This window comes from Phoca vitulina, unplaced genomic scaffold (assembly GCF_004348235.1).
Source record: "Phoca vitulina isolate PV1807 unplaced genomic scaffold, GSC_HSeal_1.0 scaffold12, whole genome shotgun sequence".
Classification (NCBI taxonomy): Eukaryota; Metazoa; Chordata; class Mammalia; order Carnivora; family Phocidae; genus Phoca; species Phoca vitulina.
In genome coordinates, this window is record NW_022589715.1 from 32572607 (window position 1) to 32591137 (window position 18531).

General features: G+C 40.1%; 1 protein-coding gene across 16 annotated transcripts in view; it reads right to left on the reverse strand.

Moving 5' to 3' along the window:
- EHBP1 (EH domain binding protein 1) overlaps positions 1-18531 on the reverse strand; it is a 420362-nt gene that overhangs the window by 330611 nt on the left and 71220 nt on the right. For 5 of the 16 annotated variants that reach the window (XM_032410884.1, XM_032410883.1, XM_032410878.1 and 2 more), the window contains exons 1-2: positions 5389-5641; positions 4158-4556 (exon numbers count right to left, since the gene is read on the reverse strand). In XM_032410884.1, coding sequence (XP_032266775.1) covers positions 4158-4261 — 104 coding nt within the window. In that variant the 5' untranslated portion in view covers positions 4262-4556; positions 5389-5641. Of the gene's footprint in view, positions 1-4157; positions 4557-4688; positions 4925-5388; positions 5642-5708; positions 5792-18531 lie in introns of those variants that run through there. The other 11 variants (XM_032410880.1, XM_032410877.1, XM_032410881.1 and 8 more) reach the window with 6 other exon arrangements.

The window sequence follows — 18531 nt, forward strand, 5'->3', positions numbered from 1 at the left end:
GAGTTTATATTTTATCTAACAGGCAAGCATCACAAACTTAAGCACTAGAAAGAGCTGTGTGTGGTTTTTTTTTTTTTTTTTACTTTTCAAATCCTGAGATCACAAGGTTTGCAAAGAGGTATGGAATAATAGAGAAAATGAGGAGTTACTTTCAGGGTTACACACACACACACACACACACACACACACACACACCCCTTTTGGTACCTCTACAATATTGAGCCATGTGATTGTATTACCTATTTTTAAAATAAATTATAATTAAATATATATTTAAAAACAAAAAAAGGAATTCTTACATGACATGGAAAGATAAGAAACAAATATATTTATGCCTTTTTGGGAAAAGTTTATAGTACTTTAAATACTTTTTTAATGCCATAACTGAGAATTAGATAAAATATAAAAACCTAGATAAAATATGTTCATATAGGTAGATGATAAAGACACATACACAAAGTATAATATATACTCATACATAATGGTTCATATATTAGGGAGCTCCTACCAGAATTGAATTCTACAACCTAAATTATAACCACAACTTGCAAACTTTGAAGTAGTTTCCTTAAATACCTGAAAGCTCATAAAGTGAAGACTTTTCTCAGAATCTAAAAGCCTGCAAATGATAAAAAAGAACCAGGTAAGAAAGAAACTAAGAAAAAAGATAGCACAGTCTCTTTCCCTCAAACTCAGCTCCAGTGGCCATCTCACTACTTGCCAACAGCTTTATCAATTAAGTGATTAATAATTAAATGACTTTGAGACAACAATAGGAGTAGAAGATACAAACCCCTACCAACTCCATATTTGCTAGAGCCTTAACATGGCAATCAAGGAGTGATGAGGAATAGGACCTCACAGTATAGTGTCCTTCTCTTAGATTAATAAGTCATTCAGGCTTTTGTTCCTCACCTAAGTTCTAGAACCACTACAACATGAAAGAATCAGGAAGTGGACTCTACTGAACTAAAGAAACTCACACCCATCAGCCAGAGCAAAGGTAAAATAGGTAAGACAGCAACAGAGAAAAGAACTTTGAGAAAGCAGAAGCCCCAAATCCTCTAATCTATAGAATCCATCCTTTGATCAAAGGTAAAGTACTGTGAGTTTGCTCATGGCCTAGATCTAAAAAAATATCCTTAAACCCTTACCTTCATCCTGTTATCTGTCATATCCAGGCTCATACCCTATGGCCATGACAAAAGAACATGGGAAACATTCTCCTCTCCTTAATCACAGAAAGAACACATGCCCTCTTTAAAAACATACCCTGATTCCCAGGACCCTCTTCCATCAACACACTATGCCTTTCCTGAATCTCTTGAGTTTCATCTTCATTCCCTGAGTTTCAAATTCATGCAGAAGTCAGTGTATTTTGAATATACTTTATCCTGGAGTCATGAATGGACACTTGGGAAAGTTGAAAACATTATTTTAAAATGCTGCTTCTTAAATTTTAATATGCAAACTGTGGATCTTACTAAAATGCAGATTCTGACTCTGTAGGTCTGGGGCAGGGTCTGAGAGTCAGCAGTTCTAACAGGTGGTCCCAGGTGTTGCAAATGCTCCTGCTTCTCAGAAAACACTTTAAATAGCACAGTTCTAAAAGCCAATGGAACCTGTATATACAGGTTACCTCCAAAGACACAATCCCAATGGAATGCTATCTGTTCTCTTTTTATAGTTTATTTCTTCTTCTCTATACCAGATCTATTTTCTTATCCTCTCAACATTTGCAATTTATCTTCCATGTTATTACTATAAAATTGAAAATTCCAGAACATCCAAATGCTTCTAGTGTTAAAGCCATATCCTATCATAAAGACCTAATTTAATAGGTGTACCATAATGGCCATCCCTAAAAATGATCAAGCCATCTATTCAACTGTAATCGAGTTAAATTTTCATTCTTGCTTTCACATTGAGACATATTAATAACAACTTACATACTTCTCAAGGAAAAAAAAAATTCAGCCATACTGCAAACTATGGGGAAGAAACTGATTTTGTCACTAGAAGAATCACCTGATATGTTCTATTGCCCTTAAAAAAAGGAGACTCAAATTTAACCATCTTAAAAGTTGATATTCCCAGTATACTGCCCAGTTAAAAAAATACTTGTAATGAGGATCTTCCTCATTTCCTAGTTTAGGTTAGTTAAGTACCCAGTCTTCCAAACCAGAAACTTGGGGGCCAATCTAGGCCTTTCCCTCTCTCTCATCCCCATCTTTTCCAGACCCCTGACTGAAATGACCACCAAGCCCTATCCATTTTGTGTCCTAAGTGTTCCTCTCAATTACCTGTGCTCTGCCTTAGTCTAAGCCTTTTCCCTCACCTTACCTACTGCAACAGTAGGCAGACATTGCTGCCTCCAATCACCCTTTCCATTATGATCCTTACTCCACATTATCATCCAAGTGATTTTTCCAAAATGCAAACCTAATGTATCTTCTACTCAAAGCCCTTCACTATCACAGAATAAAGTCCAAGCCACATATAATAGTCTAAGCACATAACTTTCCATGATTGGAATCCTGCCTACCTCTCTAACATCATATCCCACTGCACTTCTCCCATCCTGCACTTTAAGCCCCATTATTAACAAACTACACTGCTTGAATTTCCAGCACATCCCATGTTATTTAATTCCTCCATACTTTTTGCATAGGCTGTTGCTTCAGTCGAGAATATCCTTCCTTTCTTCCCCCTTGGCTTTCTGGCCAACTACTATGAATCTTTCAAAACCCAACTCAGAACCCAGGAAGCCATCCCAAGACCCTCTACCCTTAAAGAGTTATTTCCCCACTGCCAACTTTGTAAGTAATAATGGCATTTACTGGGCATTTACTGTGCCTGACACTGTTCCAAGCATTTTACATGTATTAACTCATTTAATCTTCACAGTAACTCTTCCTATGAAATGGTGCCATTATTTCTTTTGCAGATATGGAAACTAAATCACAGAAAACTAAATAACCTGTCCCCAAGGATAACCAACTGTTAAGTGATGGAGACATTAAAATCCCTACATCATACATATTTGTATTCTTGTACCTATCACAGTGAATTTATTTACATGACTGTTATTACCCTGGACTGTGAGCTCCTTGAGGGTGGGGATTATGTCATATTCAATTCTAAAGCCACAGTACCTAGTGTAAAGTAGGTAATCAGTGCATGATTTCTTGAATTGCACATAACATTCCTAACAAGTCCAAGAGAAAAGCATTCATAAAGTAGTTTCCCAATATTCAAATATGCTTTAAGAGTTCTAGAATAGAGCAATTTATTTTTTCATCTAATAAAAAGGATGTTAAAAAGAGAGGTACAGACATGAGATTACAGTCCTTGTGGACAATGAAATGGACTTATTTTTGCAGTAATACTACTTAAACACTGTAATAAATCAAAACTCAAAGGACCATTTGCTTAACATTAACTCTTTTTCTCTTACTAAATAAGAATTCTTGCTTACCATTCGAGACAGTGAAAAGAAAGCCCTAAATTTACTTTGCTCAAGTAGAAAGAAGCAAATCATAGGCCAGAACTACTAATTGCTTCCTTAAGTCTGGCCAAGAAATGTATCCCATTAGGCAATTAAGATAGAATACAGTTGCCTGACTAAGCATATAACAAAAGAATTTCTAAGGTTGTATTATGGACTGGCATTCCATTATTAAAATAATGAAAAATTACTTATTTTAAGCCAAGAAAAATGAAAAATCAAGAACAAAATAAAATAGATTATCACCACCCCACAAAAATATAGATTTCTATAACTCTATTAAAACGCATACGTTACAATACATATGCATATGTTTACAATATTCAATAGCATTCTCTGTATCTCCTTCAAATTATAAAAAAATCAAAGTTATGCTAACACTAATGATGAAAGACCTCAAGACCAAATCTTCTGTACTTAGTAAGCTCTCACAGTTACAGTCCTATGAGCCATACTGAAGTGCAGTAATTAAAACCCACAGGGATGGTACCAGCAGCAACAGTGCATACCACAGTACTTGTTGGAGTAATCTGTTCCCTGCCCAGCCTGTACACACTCGTGCACTACAGAAAGGTGAGTCGGCTGTCAGCTGACTTTAGGCCACAGTGAGTTTAGGCCACAGCAAAATCTAACCCCAGACATGTCTTACCATTTCTTGGTACACTCAACCATCAACTCCTGGTAGGAGGCCACAAACTGGAACTTGGATGCATGTTTTCCCACACGCTGCAGTCTCTTCCAAACTGAAGCCATGATGATCAGTCACTGGAGCAGTTCTGGGTTAGCAATACAGCAGCTTTAACAAAGCAGAGGGCCCAAAGCAAAGAAGCTTTGCATGTATGTCTGTACTTTAAAAAACTCAACTACAACTTGAAATGATGTTTGGGGTCCATAAGTCTTCTCCCTGTTTCACAGGGTAAATCCCATCTTAGATGAATGGCCCAGTCAAGAACAGTATGATACACATGACAGGATGAATGAGAGGAGGTTCCCTCATGGAGACATGACCATTCCACCTCAGGAGCTATATGATGTATAATCTGGAGGACTGAAAAGCAAAACAAAGAGAGAAAAATATGAGAGAAGCATGAGGAGTGACTAACCACCCATGTTAGATAACACTGCAACAGACAACCTCAGTTCCCTGCATGTTTTTCAAACAATGAAACAAAACACCAACCTCAAAAGCCAGTAACATCAAGGATGCAAGACATCAAGGAAGAAATTACAATTCACACCGAAGACGTGGAGCAACACTCCAGGTAATCACCATCAACAACAATCGAGAAACGCAAGTCGGGGCCCTACCTCCCCCTCCTAGCATCACAGAAGGGCGAGCAGAGCGGGAAAGTCTAGGGATGCTGTTTAATGTCCACTGCCAGTCAGAGGGAGGAGTGGAACATTTTAAAATAAACTTTGTTTCTCGGCTGATAATTAATAGCCTCCAGTCCTAGAATATGTGCTTGGAACAAATTAAGGAGCGAGGAGGAATGCTGTTGTTCAGTCGGAGGGGGAAATGGATGGGGAAAGAGGAGTGGAGGGAAATCTCAAGGCAGAGGGAGGGCAATGTCCTGGCTCCAGGCCACTCGGGCTCTCCACCTTCGCTGCCAACCGGAGGGAAATGGAAACTCCTGCCTGGGCGTTAAGCAATGACCAGCGGGGCAAGTGCACGGTGCGGGGTGCGGTGCCTCCCTCCCCCTTCCGAAGGGAACAGTCTGCCGGAGCCTCCTTTCCTCACGCACAGAACCGACCCCTGCCCCACAGCGGTGGCAGGCGGTGGCTCGCCCGCGGTCCCTGTCACCCAAGCGATGCCAGAAGACCCCAGCCCGGTCCCCGAGCCCCGGCCCCGCCGCACCTCCACTCCTGCCCCCTCCTCACACCTCTAATCCCGCTGTCGGGCTGAGTCTGGCCCGGTTCCCTCCTCAGCGCCGCTCCTCCGTCGCCGCCGCAGCAGCAGCCGCCGCCGCCGCCACCGAGTCCTCCATCCCCGCCGGAGCCACATGGAACAGCCGAGCCAGCCGCGGCGCTCGCGGGAGCCGGGGTCTGCAGCCCCTCAGGCGGACGGCGCGCCTCACGCCCGCCCCCTCCCGGACGGAGTCGCCCCGCGACCGTCCCCCACCCTACAAAACCCTGCCAGAGCCGCCGCTCAGAGCCCAGCACCCCCTCCCCCGCCTTCCTCCTCCGCCACCATCATCATTACCTCCCCCGCCGCACCTCTCACACTAACCCTACCCGCGGCGGCTCAACCTCCGTCCGCCCCGCCGCCATTGGCCCGGCACCGCGCGTGCCCCGCCCATCTCGGTGGCCGGGCCTCTCAGTGGTGGGGGCACCTCATTGGCCGATCTGGGTGCCCATAACAGGGGCTCCACCCCCTAGCTCTGGAGGTGTTTTTCCCCCAGCCGGAACGCCGCGCACAGTCTACCCTTCTTTAAAAAAAAAAAAAAATTGGAACCCACCAGGGACGATCCCGCCCACTCTTCTGATTGGCTTGGAGAGGGAAACGATAGGCGGGAGGAGTAAGGAGTGTTTATAGTGAACTGGAAGATGGTTGCTTAAGGTGGATGTCCGTCGAAGGCGCGGCTGGGTGCCGGGCGGGGTTTCTGGTTGGAGTCTGAAAGTAGAGCCGGGGTTGGCTTCTCAGCAGCTGTGGGCTCCGTGGCTCCTGTAGTTTTCTCTCCTGTACTCTCCTATCCCCACCCTAGGAGCTGGGTGCGCCTACTCCTCCGCCACTAGCAACCAGGGTGTTGCGCACAGAGCCTTGGTTTCACCCGATTTCTCCTGGGGTTTTTTTAAGTAATGACCCTGCCAACCCACACCTAACATTCAGTCTACTGGTCCTGGGATACAGTAAGCTGAGCTAGAAGCAAAATGTTTACGGTGCAATTTCTTCTTGTTCTGATTCTTCAACATTTCTTTGAATCTTGGTTTATTTTTCTTGCTATCTTCTTTTTCCCCTGTAAATGATTCGGGAGTGGCCAGCATATAAAAAGGGTGGTTCTAGGCAAAGAAGAGCATGAAATAACCTAAGGAGAGTGTGAGGGCAGGGACACCTATCCTTGTTAAAAGAGCCAAGGATCCTTTTGAGAATATGATGAAAGTTATAGACACTAACCAAAGGAGGGAAATTTATCCTATCATAAAACACAAAAATTTGCTTTCAATTTTAGGTGGTCACAGACCTCTTGGTGTAAAGAGGGCAAAGAATTATATGGGGGATGGGGGTCCCAACATTTAAGGAATAAGCAGAGTAAAGTGGAAAAGAGACTGAGGAGGAATGGTCAGAGAAGTAAGAGCACCCTATAAGCAATCAGCATATAGTTTGAAAAAAGAGAGGGTAGCTAACATGAAAAGAAAACAAGCAAGTAGGGTCTCAGAAACAATTAAGGGCCATTGTTAATCTTACTGAGGATGGAGAGCAGAGTGGATGGACAAAGTAGCTTGAAAGTTATTAGGGTCTATCTAGGGAAGTATTCTTTGAAGGACAGGAGAGGAGGGCAGTGGTGAGTGAGAGTTGATCCCATCTATAGACACAAGAGCAAGAGAAAGGAGAGAGAGAGTGACTGAAGAATCAGGAGAGATGGGGAAACAGAAAGCTGGAATATAGTATCTAATTCTATTTCCATTTTCAATAAAGTGATCTAATAATACCACAAGAACACAATGTGCATTTTACAGAAAAGGACATAGATATCACTTATTTTGCTACAGTTTTAATTTTAAAATATTAAGATAACCATAATATTTATATTGATTCTCATTTTCTGTACATCTTAGAGTTCTCAAATGTCCTTCCTGAGTGGTTTACTAAGTCACTACAACCTACAGCCATTATGATCTCATATAGTGATATATTCTGCATCATTAACAGACTTTAAGTGTATGGGGTTTTTTTTAATGACTAATTTATAGAAATGCTCATAAACTATTTTAATCTAAGTTGCCCTTCAGGAACAACCCACATGATGATCAGGAGAGTTTTGTATCCTATTTATTATTGTTCTTCAGAACTTTTCAAACTTATGTGGTCAACCTAGTTTCATTTAATACTCTTTCTCATCCTAAAAAGAGAGAGAGAGGGAGAGAGACTTTATTGTAAAGAAATTATCTTAAAAGCAATTAGTTGGGGGCGCCTGCGTGGCTCAGTTAAGTGTCCAACTTTTGGTTTCAGCTCAGGTCGTGATCTCAGGGTGGTGAAATCCAGCCCCACATCTGCCTCAGTGCTCAGCAGGGAGTCTGATTGAGATTCTCTCTCTCCCTCTCCCTCTAGTCCTCCCCCAACAACTGCCCCCCCCCACACACACACACTCTCTCTAAAATAAATCTTTTCAAAAAAAAACAATTAGTTTTCGGGGCGCCTGGGTGGCTCAAATGGTTAAGCGTCTGCCTTCGGCTCAGGTCATGATCCCAGGGTCCTGGGATCGAGCCCCACATCGGGCTCCCTGCTCAGCGGGGAGCCTGCTTCTCCCCCTCCCTCTGTTTCTCCCCCTGCTCATGTTCTCTCTCTCTCTGTATCTCTGTGTCTCGAATAAATAAATAAATCTTTAAGAAAAAACAATCAGTTTTAAATACAAGTCTTTCTTTTGAGGGAGAAGAAGGAGGAGGAGTGTATAGAACGCCTAGAGAATTTTCTCAAGAGACTGACAGAGTTTCTTATAAGACATTGCTTTTCTTTTTAGGGGAAGTATTTTTCTTGGATGTAAACTCTTTCATTCTAGCTGCATAGGTAGCTAAGAAGAGGCCAAGGTTCAAAATGAAGTAATGAATGGGCCACCTGGGTGGCTCAGTCGGGTAAACATCTGACTCTTGATTTCAGCTCAGGTCATGATCTCAGGATCCTGGGATCAAGCCCCATGTCAGGCTCCCCCACTCAGTGGCAAGTCAGCTTGTCTCCCTCTCCCTCTGTTCACTCTCTTTCAAGTAAATAAATAGATCTTTCTAAAAAGAAATTAAGATCAGACCTTGACATTGTTCTGCTGCTGAGCTCAAGTTCATGGGCTGGCTCCTGGAGGCTCCATCAAACAGCTACTTCTTCTCTCATAACTTTTTTTTTTTTTTAATAATCTGCTAACTAAATTTATGAAGACTCTTCCATACAGAATATCTTAAGATTTTTTTCATCTGCTTAGCTGAAAATTATTGAAAACAACTGAGTATTGATAATATAAATACTATTAATAGTACATAAAAGATACAATCCCTATTCTCAGAAGAGTTTTCAGAAATAGATGTTCAGCATGCATGCAAGACAATAACACAAATTACTTAACCTCTGTGAGTCTCAGCTTCTTATTCTGTCAAACAAATAACCATGCCTGCCTTTCTGGGAAGTTGAAAAAATGGAAGATATGTAGGTAAAGTACTTGATACATAGTAAACAGTCAATAAGTGGTAATTAATAATGTACACCATTGTGTTTGTTTCATAAATGGTCAAGAAAAAAACAACCAGACCTTCAAGAATACTCAGGCAATACTTCGTTGCTACTGAACATAGCTACCTCAGGACTAAAGAAACAGTGCATTTAACATTATTCCTCTCCCAATGACTTGGTGATTACCAAGAGTGGAAAACCAATAACTTATGTGGACTCAAGATTTTATAATAATTACTAGGAATTCACTTACCCTCAATCCTCATGACCGCCTTTCATACCATATATTAGCTGAGATCTTTGGGCATGCTGGAAGTTACCTTTTTCTTAAGGCCTCCCATTCTCTCTACCTACCAGTGTGTACATCCTCCTGACCCTCCCCCCACTTCCACAGGGGAATTGCACCTCAAACTCTTTTCTAATTCCCTATTTACTCAGGTCTTATTTATCACTTCCTTCCATCCCAGGCTTAATCTGTGTGTAATAGACCTGTGGGTGTATGTTACTTTGATTGTCCTGTTCATTTGACCCAGGTGTTGAATGCAAAAATTTATAGGTGTTTTACTTAACAGAAGATTCAACGTTTAAAATAATTTCAATTTTGCCTTTAAATATCATCAAGCTCATAGTGAAGATATAATATGAAGAAATAAGTGGAAAATGCCATCCCAAAACTTTCAATCTTCTTTGCCATGACAATTTTAAAATTATAGAACTTATTTTCCATGAAGCAGCTTTGCTAGTCACTGTTTCAGAAACCTCCAAAATGGGGATTCTAGTCTATGAAATGCAACCAAACGTTTGAATTATGATCATTCCTGGTGATAAAATTTTTATATTTAGGTTTTACAGTTTTTACAGTAAAAATTGTCAGAGGTATTATTGCAGGATTTAACTACTAATAGAACTTATCTGTGCCTTAGTCCTAGTAATAAGATTTACTCCCAAAAATAGCACTGCAGGCTTTTGCATTGTTTTCCAGTTACCATAGCAGTTAGACTATATACAACACTACTGCAATTTTTAACTGCTAATAAAATTATTTCTTTTTTTAAGATTTATTTATTTATTTGAGAGAGAGAAAGAGAGAGCACACAGGGAGGGGCAGACCACGCACAGCACAGAGCCCAACGAGGGGCTTGATCTCACCACCCTGAGATCATGACCTGAGCTGAAATCAAGAGTCAGGCAGTTAACCAACTGAGGCACCCCCAAATTATTTCTTTCAAGCCCATAGTAAACAAATTTACTCCTGACGATCCTACATCAATTCTTATGTCCTAAAAAAAAAAACTCACTGAGGCAAGCTAATACTTTCAAAATATTAACTGATGGTTTCTGTAGTAGTTGTTTTTCCAGGTACTTCTTTTTATCCTATTGGCTTTTCTCCTCCTTGATCCCACCCTTATCCACCCTCAGCATCACACCCATCATCATGTAGGCTGGTCTTTGCTCATTGTTTCAGGAAAGGAATATAACAGAATGCAGAGTAACAGGGAATTTTCCCCTGGTTTTTGAGTTCAAAATCCTAGCCCTTTAGGAAGTAATGAAATGGATCCTTTTAGAGACCTACACTGTTCAGTAGCATAACCTCTAGCCACAGGTGACTTGAACACTAGTGTTCAATATGGCTAGTTGAATATGGCTAGTTCAAATTGAGATGTGCTGTAAGTATAAAATATACACAAATTTCAAAGACTTAGCATGTAAAAACAGAATGGAATATATCTTATTAATAGTTTGTATGTTGATTATGTGTTGAAATTATAATATTTTGGATATATTGGGTTAAATAAAAGACATTAAAATTAATTTCACCTGTTACTTTGCTTTTTTAATGTAGCTACAGGAAAAATTTAAATTATACATGTGGCTCACATTATATTCCTATCATAGAGTGCTGCTAAAGACAATAGTAAAACTTCCTTTTATAAAGAAGAGAAATGGATTTCCTGAACTGGAAGGGGAAGAAGAGTTGGGAGGAAAGTATTTCGAAGCTAGATGCTGGTGGGTCCCTGAGAACAGGACTTACTGCTCTCTTCTCTATTCTGGCACAAGCCGTGGAGAGGGGCAACTGAAATAACAGGATCCATCTATGTGATCTGAGAGCTGAGAGAGATAACTTCACATTCTTTTTCCTTGTTAGGCCCAAAGGGAGGAGGCAAGACCCTAAAGAGAAGAAAAAGCTGAACTGTGTGTCTAGTTCAGCCAAGACTTTACAGTACAGTTCAATAGAACTTTCTGTGATGAACAAAATGTTCTATACCTGGCTGTCCAATATAGTAGCCTCTAGCCGCTTGGGGTTACTGAGCACTTGAAATGTGGCTAGTGTAACTGAGAAACGAGTGTAGATATTTAATCTTAATTAATTTAAATTTAAATAGCCGCATGTGGCTGATAGTTACCATAATGAACAGTGAAGCCTTACATAGTACCATGAAGGTTCTGGAAATCCAGCCTGATGATTTCCAGGCATCCAAAAGGGTGCAGAGGCAACGGAAACCACCAGACCTAAAGAGGCCTTGCTGATAGACCAAGATTGACCCAGCAGCAATCTGTGGGGATGTCTGCTATTGAGGAAGGATGCAGATTGGAAATCTTGGGGGGAGCCAGCATGGTAGAGGAGGAGCAAGGATCAAATGCTCCATCCCCTTCCTCTGACACCCTGATACTGTGTAAATCCCCTCGGTTTAGATGCAGTCCCTGCTATGCTGACTATGATTAAGTGTCTGCCACCCCTTGTGAAGTCAGAGCTTGAAATAGAAATTGAGTTGAGTTATAGAAAAATGAAATTATGCTTCTTGTAAACCTGAATTTTTTTAGATTGAAATTTGTACCTGCTATAAAACCTCAAGTAATAATTCTAAAATACTTAGAAGTTAATATTTATTCTCTTAAAAGACAGCCTTTTTTTTTTTTTCTCTATTATAAGACCCAAGTTCTTTGGCTGATATGAAAGCATAGAAAAGCTGCATCAGAAAACCATCTTTTGGGGCACCTGGGGGGCACAGTCAGTTAAGCATCCGATTCTTGGTTTTGGCTCAGGTTGTGATCTCAAGGTCATGAGATCGAGCCACATGTCAGGCTCTGCACTCAGTGTGGAGTCTGCTTAAGACTCTCTCTCACTTACTTCATCAAGATAAAAAGCTTCTGCACAGCAAAAGAAACAGTCAACAAAACCAAAAGACAACCGACAGAATGGGAGAAGATATTTGCAAATGACATATCAATAAAGGGCTAGTATCCAAAATCTATCAAGACCTTATCACACTCAACACCCAAGGAACAAATAATACAATCAAGAGATGGACAGGAGACATGAGCAGACATTTCTGCAAAGAAGACATACAAATGGCCAACAGACACATGAAAAAGTGCTCAACATCACTCGGCATCAGGGAAATAGAAATCAAAACCTCAATGAGATACCACCTCACACCAGTCAGAATAGCTAAAATTAACAAGTCAGGAAATGACAGATGTTGGCGAGGATGCGGAGAAAGGGGAACCCTCCTACACTGTTGGTGGGAATGCAGGCTGGTGCAGCCACTCTGGAAAACAGTATGGAGGTTCCTCAAAAAGTTGAAAATAGAGCTACCCTACGACCCAGCAATTGCACTACTGGTATTTACCCTAAAGGTACAAATGTAGTGATCTGAAGGGGCACATGCACCCCAATGTTTATAGCAGCAATGTCCACAATAGCCAAACTATGGAAAGAGCCTGGATGTCCTTCAACAGATGAATGGATAAAGAAGATGTGGTATATATCTTCAATGGAATATTATGCAGCCATCAAAAAATGAAATCTTGCCATTTGCAAGGCCATGGATGGAACTAGAGGGTATTATGCTAAGCAAAATAAGTCAATCAGAGAAAGACAAGTATCATATGATCTCACTGATATGTGGAATTTGAGAAACAAGGCAGAAGATCATAGGGGAAGAAGAAAAAATGAAACAAAGTGAAACCAGAGTGGGAGACAAACTATAAGAGACTCTTACTCTCAGGAAACAATCTGAGGGTTACTGGAGTGGAGCGGGGTAGGAGGGAGGGGGTGGTTGGGTGATAGACATTGGGGAGGATATGTGCTACGGTGAGCACTGTGAATTGTGTAAGACTGATGAATCACAGACCTGTACCCCCGAAACAAATAATACATTATATGTTAATTTAAAAAAAAAAAAAAAGACTCTCTCTCCCTCTCCCTCTCTCTCTGACTCTCCCCCCCGGGCTTGCTCTCTCGCACACATGCTCACATGTGTTCTCACTCTCTTTCAAGAAAGAAAGAAAGAAAGAAAGAAAGAAAGAAAGAAAGAAAGAAAGAAAGAAAGAAAGAAAGAAAGAAAGAAAGAAAAGAAAGCCATCTTTGAACTAAAAAGAGAGTATCCTTTTGTGAAATTGTTTCCGTGCTAGTTTCCCATGAACAAATCTTTGCAGTTAGCCATAATGAACTTTTGCACATTGAATCTGAGATGACACTAATCTCAGAACCTAACTTATATGCTAAAAACCCAGTTTTGTCCAGTTCCCTGGCATCTAGGAAAGACTAACTTGGGCCAGGTTGATGGAGACAGAGGAACATCCTTAACAGCCTTGAAATTCAGAAAGGGAGAGAAGCAAGTCTATAAAAAGCATCCTTTAGTGATTCAGTAGGCCAGTCTCCTATTGTTAATCTGGAGCAATATGTTGAATGATTAGAAGGCTCAGAAATCCTCAAGAATTATTACAGGCATGGATGATATTCAAAATGTGGATACTCAAAATGTAGCAACAACACCACAAAGATATTAACCATTCGAGTGGATGACAGCCATAAACCATTGGCCCCACTATCCTATTGTGGACAAGCTAAATACAACTCTTGACTCTAGAGTACACTTGCTGGTCTGCACCATCCTCTCAGTCTGACCTTTCAAATTACTTGAGATAATCTCGGGATGGTGAAGTCCCAGTGCACCAAGACTGTGTATGTCAAGGTAGGTGTAATTATGAGATCTTTATACATCACAAATAAGTGAACCATTACCAGAAGTATTGCAGCAAAGGTTTGAGTTGTAATTAGGAACCCATTCTGAGAAAGTTTTTGCTAAATTCAACAAATTTATCTCCTATAAAGTCAGTAGGGATTCTTGACCAAGTTCTATTGGTCATTTCCCATGAAATGTTAAGAGTCTTTGATGAATCATAAAAAGTAAACTGACTTCTGCTTATTCTATGTTTTCAAAAATTGGAATAAATTCCAGGTAACCAGATAGAGCATCCAACCAATGTTTTCCTCTGAATAATTCCTGGATGACTATCTTTAGTGTGAACAAGATAATAAAATTAACATCTTCTGAAATAATAAGGTTAGACAGGAGAGGCAAAGAAAATCAGTAGGAATTCACAGTCTGGGAGGGCATTGAATATCCACCATGTGGTATTAAATCAGAGCATTTCCATCTCAAACAGTGTGGGGGGTGGGGGGGGGAAACAGCAGCTAGCTGAAATCAGGCAGAATCCCACTTACTAGGGCACTAGGCATGGGCCAAAGGAAAGCAGCCTTCCTGTAGAATCTTGTTCCAGATGAGTCGAGATGGAAAATGAACCCAGCTTTCAGATGGTAGAACTCATGCACAGTTTGGGCAATCTGCTAAGCAAGCCAAGGTGAAGAAAAATTCCAGGGCAAGGTCAATAACATGGGAGCCAGAGAGAGCTGCAATATCATTCCAGATCTCTCTTTTTACAGCAAATCACCAAATTAGTGACTGGGCTTACACAGAGTAGAACATAGCCTGCTAGCAAAGAGGACTTTGTGAGATCTGCTGGATATTTCTTCATATTGCAGCAACTTTTGGATGCTATTTTTAAATATTCCCAATAATGAATCGCTGATATTTTCCTCCAAAGAAAGAAAGTCAACTGTTGTGCAAGAGTTATGTTTTTGTGCCATAGTTCAGTCTTCTCAAGAAATCCTGATATCTTCAACATTAAAAACCATGATATTTTATCCCTGAAGTAAATTTACTCTATTTTAGATATTGAACATAGTGCTAAGCTATACTTGGTGAGAAATAATTATCTGGCATTATCAGTGTCCCATTTCTCATTTCTAAAACTGGTATGTGACCACCTTTCCCTTGATAAAAAGTATTTTATACTTCGGTGGAGAAAACAAGAATGTTGTACTTGTACATCTTTCTTCACACAAGGTATGCTAAAAAAAAAATGTATATTTAGAGGTCATAACTTGATCATCTTTAGAATATTCACTCTGTCCTCAAACAACCAAAGCAAAAATAGGAAGCATATTGGTGACTGCTGAACTTCTTTTATTCTTGTAATAATATAGTTCCTAGCTACTCAAAACTGCCTTATACATGCCTATTTTCCAGTTTTACACCACAGTTTACAAAATAATTGCCAAAATCCTGCAGTTCATTGTCAGTAATAAATAACTTGTTGAGTACTTCTTCATATGTCATGCTGGAAAGTGGATGACGAAAGTTAACTGCTCTTCAACATTGTGTACTATGGATATTTGCAATGCCCAGGAATGTTATTTGACCAAATAATTTTGCCAATAGTTCATTCTGCTTTCTCTTAATTATCTAATTAATTAATTATCTTATTAATTTTCAGCTGATTTTGCAAGCTTTAAGGCAACAATGTAACTTGCACCTTGTTTTGAATAATAGTTTTATGATTTTGATTTTCTTTGATGATATTTTTAGTAAAAAATCCATTCATGTATTAACACATATCTTGTGAATAACCACTAACCCCAAAGCCTTGTGCTAAGAATTGGGAACATAGGGGCACCTGGGTGGCTCAGTCAGTTAAGCGTCTGCCTTCGGCTCAGGTCATGATCCCAAGGTCCTGGGATTGAGCCCCGCATTGGGCTCCTTGCTCAGTGGGGAGCATGCTTCTCCCTCTCCCTCTGCCTGCTGCTCTGCCTATCTGTGCTCTCTCTGTCTCTGTCAAATAAATAAATAAAATATTAAAAAAAAAAAAAGAATTGGGAATGTAGCACATCAACAGATAACATCCCTGCCCTCGTGGAGCTCACATTCTGCAACAGTTAGAAACAATTATTTAGGGGTGCCTGGGTGGCTCAGTCGGTTAAGCGTCTGCCTTGGGCTCAGGTCATGATCCCAGAGTCTTGGAATCAAGCCCAGCATGGTGTCGGGCTCCCTGCTCAATGGGGAACTTGCTTTCCCCTCTCCCTCTGCCGCTCCCCCTTGCTTGTGTGCTCTATCTCTCTCTCCCCTTTCTCTCTCTTTGTCAAATAAATAAATAAAGTCTTTAAAAAAAATAAAATTCTCCCTTAATAGGGACGCCTGGGTGGCTCAGTCAGTTAAGCATCCGACTCTTGATTTCAGCTCAGGTCATGATCTTAGGATCGTGAGAGTGAGCCTGCATCTGGCTCTGAGCTTAGCATGGAAGTCTGCTTGAGATTCTTTCTTTCCCTATCTCTCTGCTTGTCCCTCAGCTCACGCTCTCATGCTCTCTCTCTAAATAAATAAATAAAATTTTTTTAAAATTCTCCCTTAAGTTTTTATATTGTTTTTTACAAAAACGATTAAAATTGTATAACTGTAGTCTTAGATTGAAGATATTATATAAGTCTTTATGTACTCTTTAAAATGTTCTCTCACTACCTAAAGGCTTTTCTTCTATAATTTCTATTTATAAATCATATCTAATTGACAAAAATGAAAACTCTCCCTGGAATAAATCCATTCCTAGTACATCTAAAGCATTCTGAACCTGGATCCATTTTGCCCCTGGACAGACTTCAGTTTGGGGAGTGAATAAAGAGTCTTCTTTCACAAAATATTCTATTCTTAGGAATGTCTTCTGTATGTATTTTATACCATAAAAAGAAGCATAAGTTTTCATCAGTACTTTTTATGTGCTTGAATTGCTTTATTCAGATTTAGAACCGTGAATTTCATGGTCCTATTAGATATTTTACCCTTCGTCCTCTAACTGGGGGCTCATGTGGGACTCCCTTCTTATTTTCATATTCTCTATGGAGAATTCTATTCTCTGTTTCAGTGTCAAGTCAGGTAGCTCAAATAAGCAGATATTTGCCAGGTACCTACTATATGGAAGAAAGTGTTAACTTCAAAAAAAATACATTTTAAAAATGCATTAAAAAAAGGGGCGCCTGGGTGGCTCAGTCATTGAGTGTCTGCCTTCGGCTCAGGTCATGATCCCAGGGTCCTGGGATGGAGCCCCTCATCGGGCTCCCTGCTCTGCAGGAAGCCTGCTTCTCCCTCTCCCACTCCCCCTGCTTGTGTTCCCTCTCTCGCTGTGTCTCTCTGTGTCAAATAAATAAATAAAATCTTTAAAAAAATGCATAAAAATGTAAAAAAATTTACATTTAAAAAATACATAAATCACAGCTGAAGACCTCAAGAAATTTAAACTTATTTCAGAGAAAAAATTTGTACATATAATAAAAATGTAAGCTATAGCAAATGTAATAGCTTATAAAATAAGAAACAGTCTAAAACAGAATTAAAAGAGATATTAGAAATCCAGTATTGTCCTGTAGTCTGAAGAGACTGAAGCCAGTTCTGGTGAAGCACACAGAGCACAGGATGGGGCTGACACAGAGAACACATGAGGGGCGCAGCTCCATCACTTACTAACTGTATCATTGTAGGAACTCACGGAATTTCTCCGGGTGGAAGGGGGAAGTGTATTTATACATGCACTTATATACACAACTCCATGTCAAGCCAAGCGGACACAATTCTGGGACAACTGGTAGAAGTACAATGATTAGGAAAGAGAAGCAATTTCCTCTTAGACGGATAGCTTTAAGGATGACTATTCTATTTTGCTGCCGGGGGCCTCCACTAGAACAAGGCCACCTGAGAAAGAAGCCGAAACTGAGAAAGCCAAGAAATGAAACTGAGAAAAAGTTGCCTTCATCTGCCTCATCTGTAAAATAGAAATGGGAAAATGATACTTTGCTACCTGGAAGTTAAGGGCTAGAAGAGATAACACTCTTAAGATCCCTTTAGTCCTATTTCTGTGATTTTAAAAATTCCTGCCTTTAATAAATGGATACATATGTGCAAATCTGAAAGAGGCATTTAGAATTTCTCAACAGTTGTTTTCATTATGATAATCTAGTTTTTGCTAGCTTAAAAGTGTTGTTTTTTTCCCCAGTTGGGGCTATCGTTTTTGTTTTCCTTATGGTGCGCCTTTTATTCCTGTGACTGACTCTCTACATAACTAGAAGCCTGCATCTCCCACTCCCTTTCACCCATTTTTCCCAAACCCCATTCCCCCCACTCTAGCAACCATCAGTTTGTCCTCTGTATTTATAGGTCTGATTCTGCTTTTTGTTTATTCATTGGTTTTTTTTTTTAGATTACAATATGAGTTAAATCATATGGTATTTTTCACTTAGCATTGTACTCTCTAAATCCACCCATGTTGTCTCAAATGGCATGATCCCATCCTTCTTTGGGTGAGTTATATCCTTCTATGGCTGCATCATACCACATCTTCTTTATTCATTCATCTATCAATAGACTCTTAGGTTGCTTCCATATCTTGGTTATTGCAACCAATGCTGCAATGAACATAGAAGTGCATTTGTGTTTTTGAATTAGTGTTTTCATTTTCTTTGGGGAAATACCCAGTTACT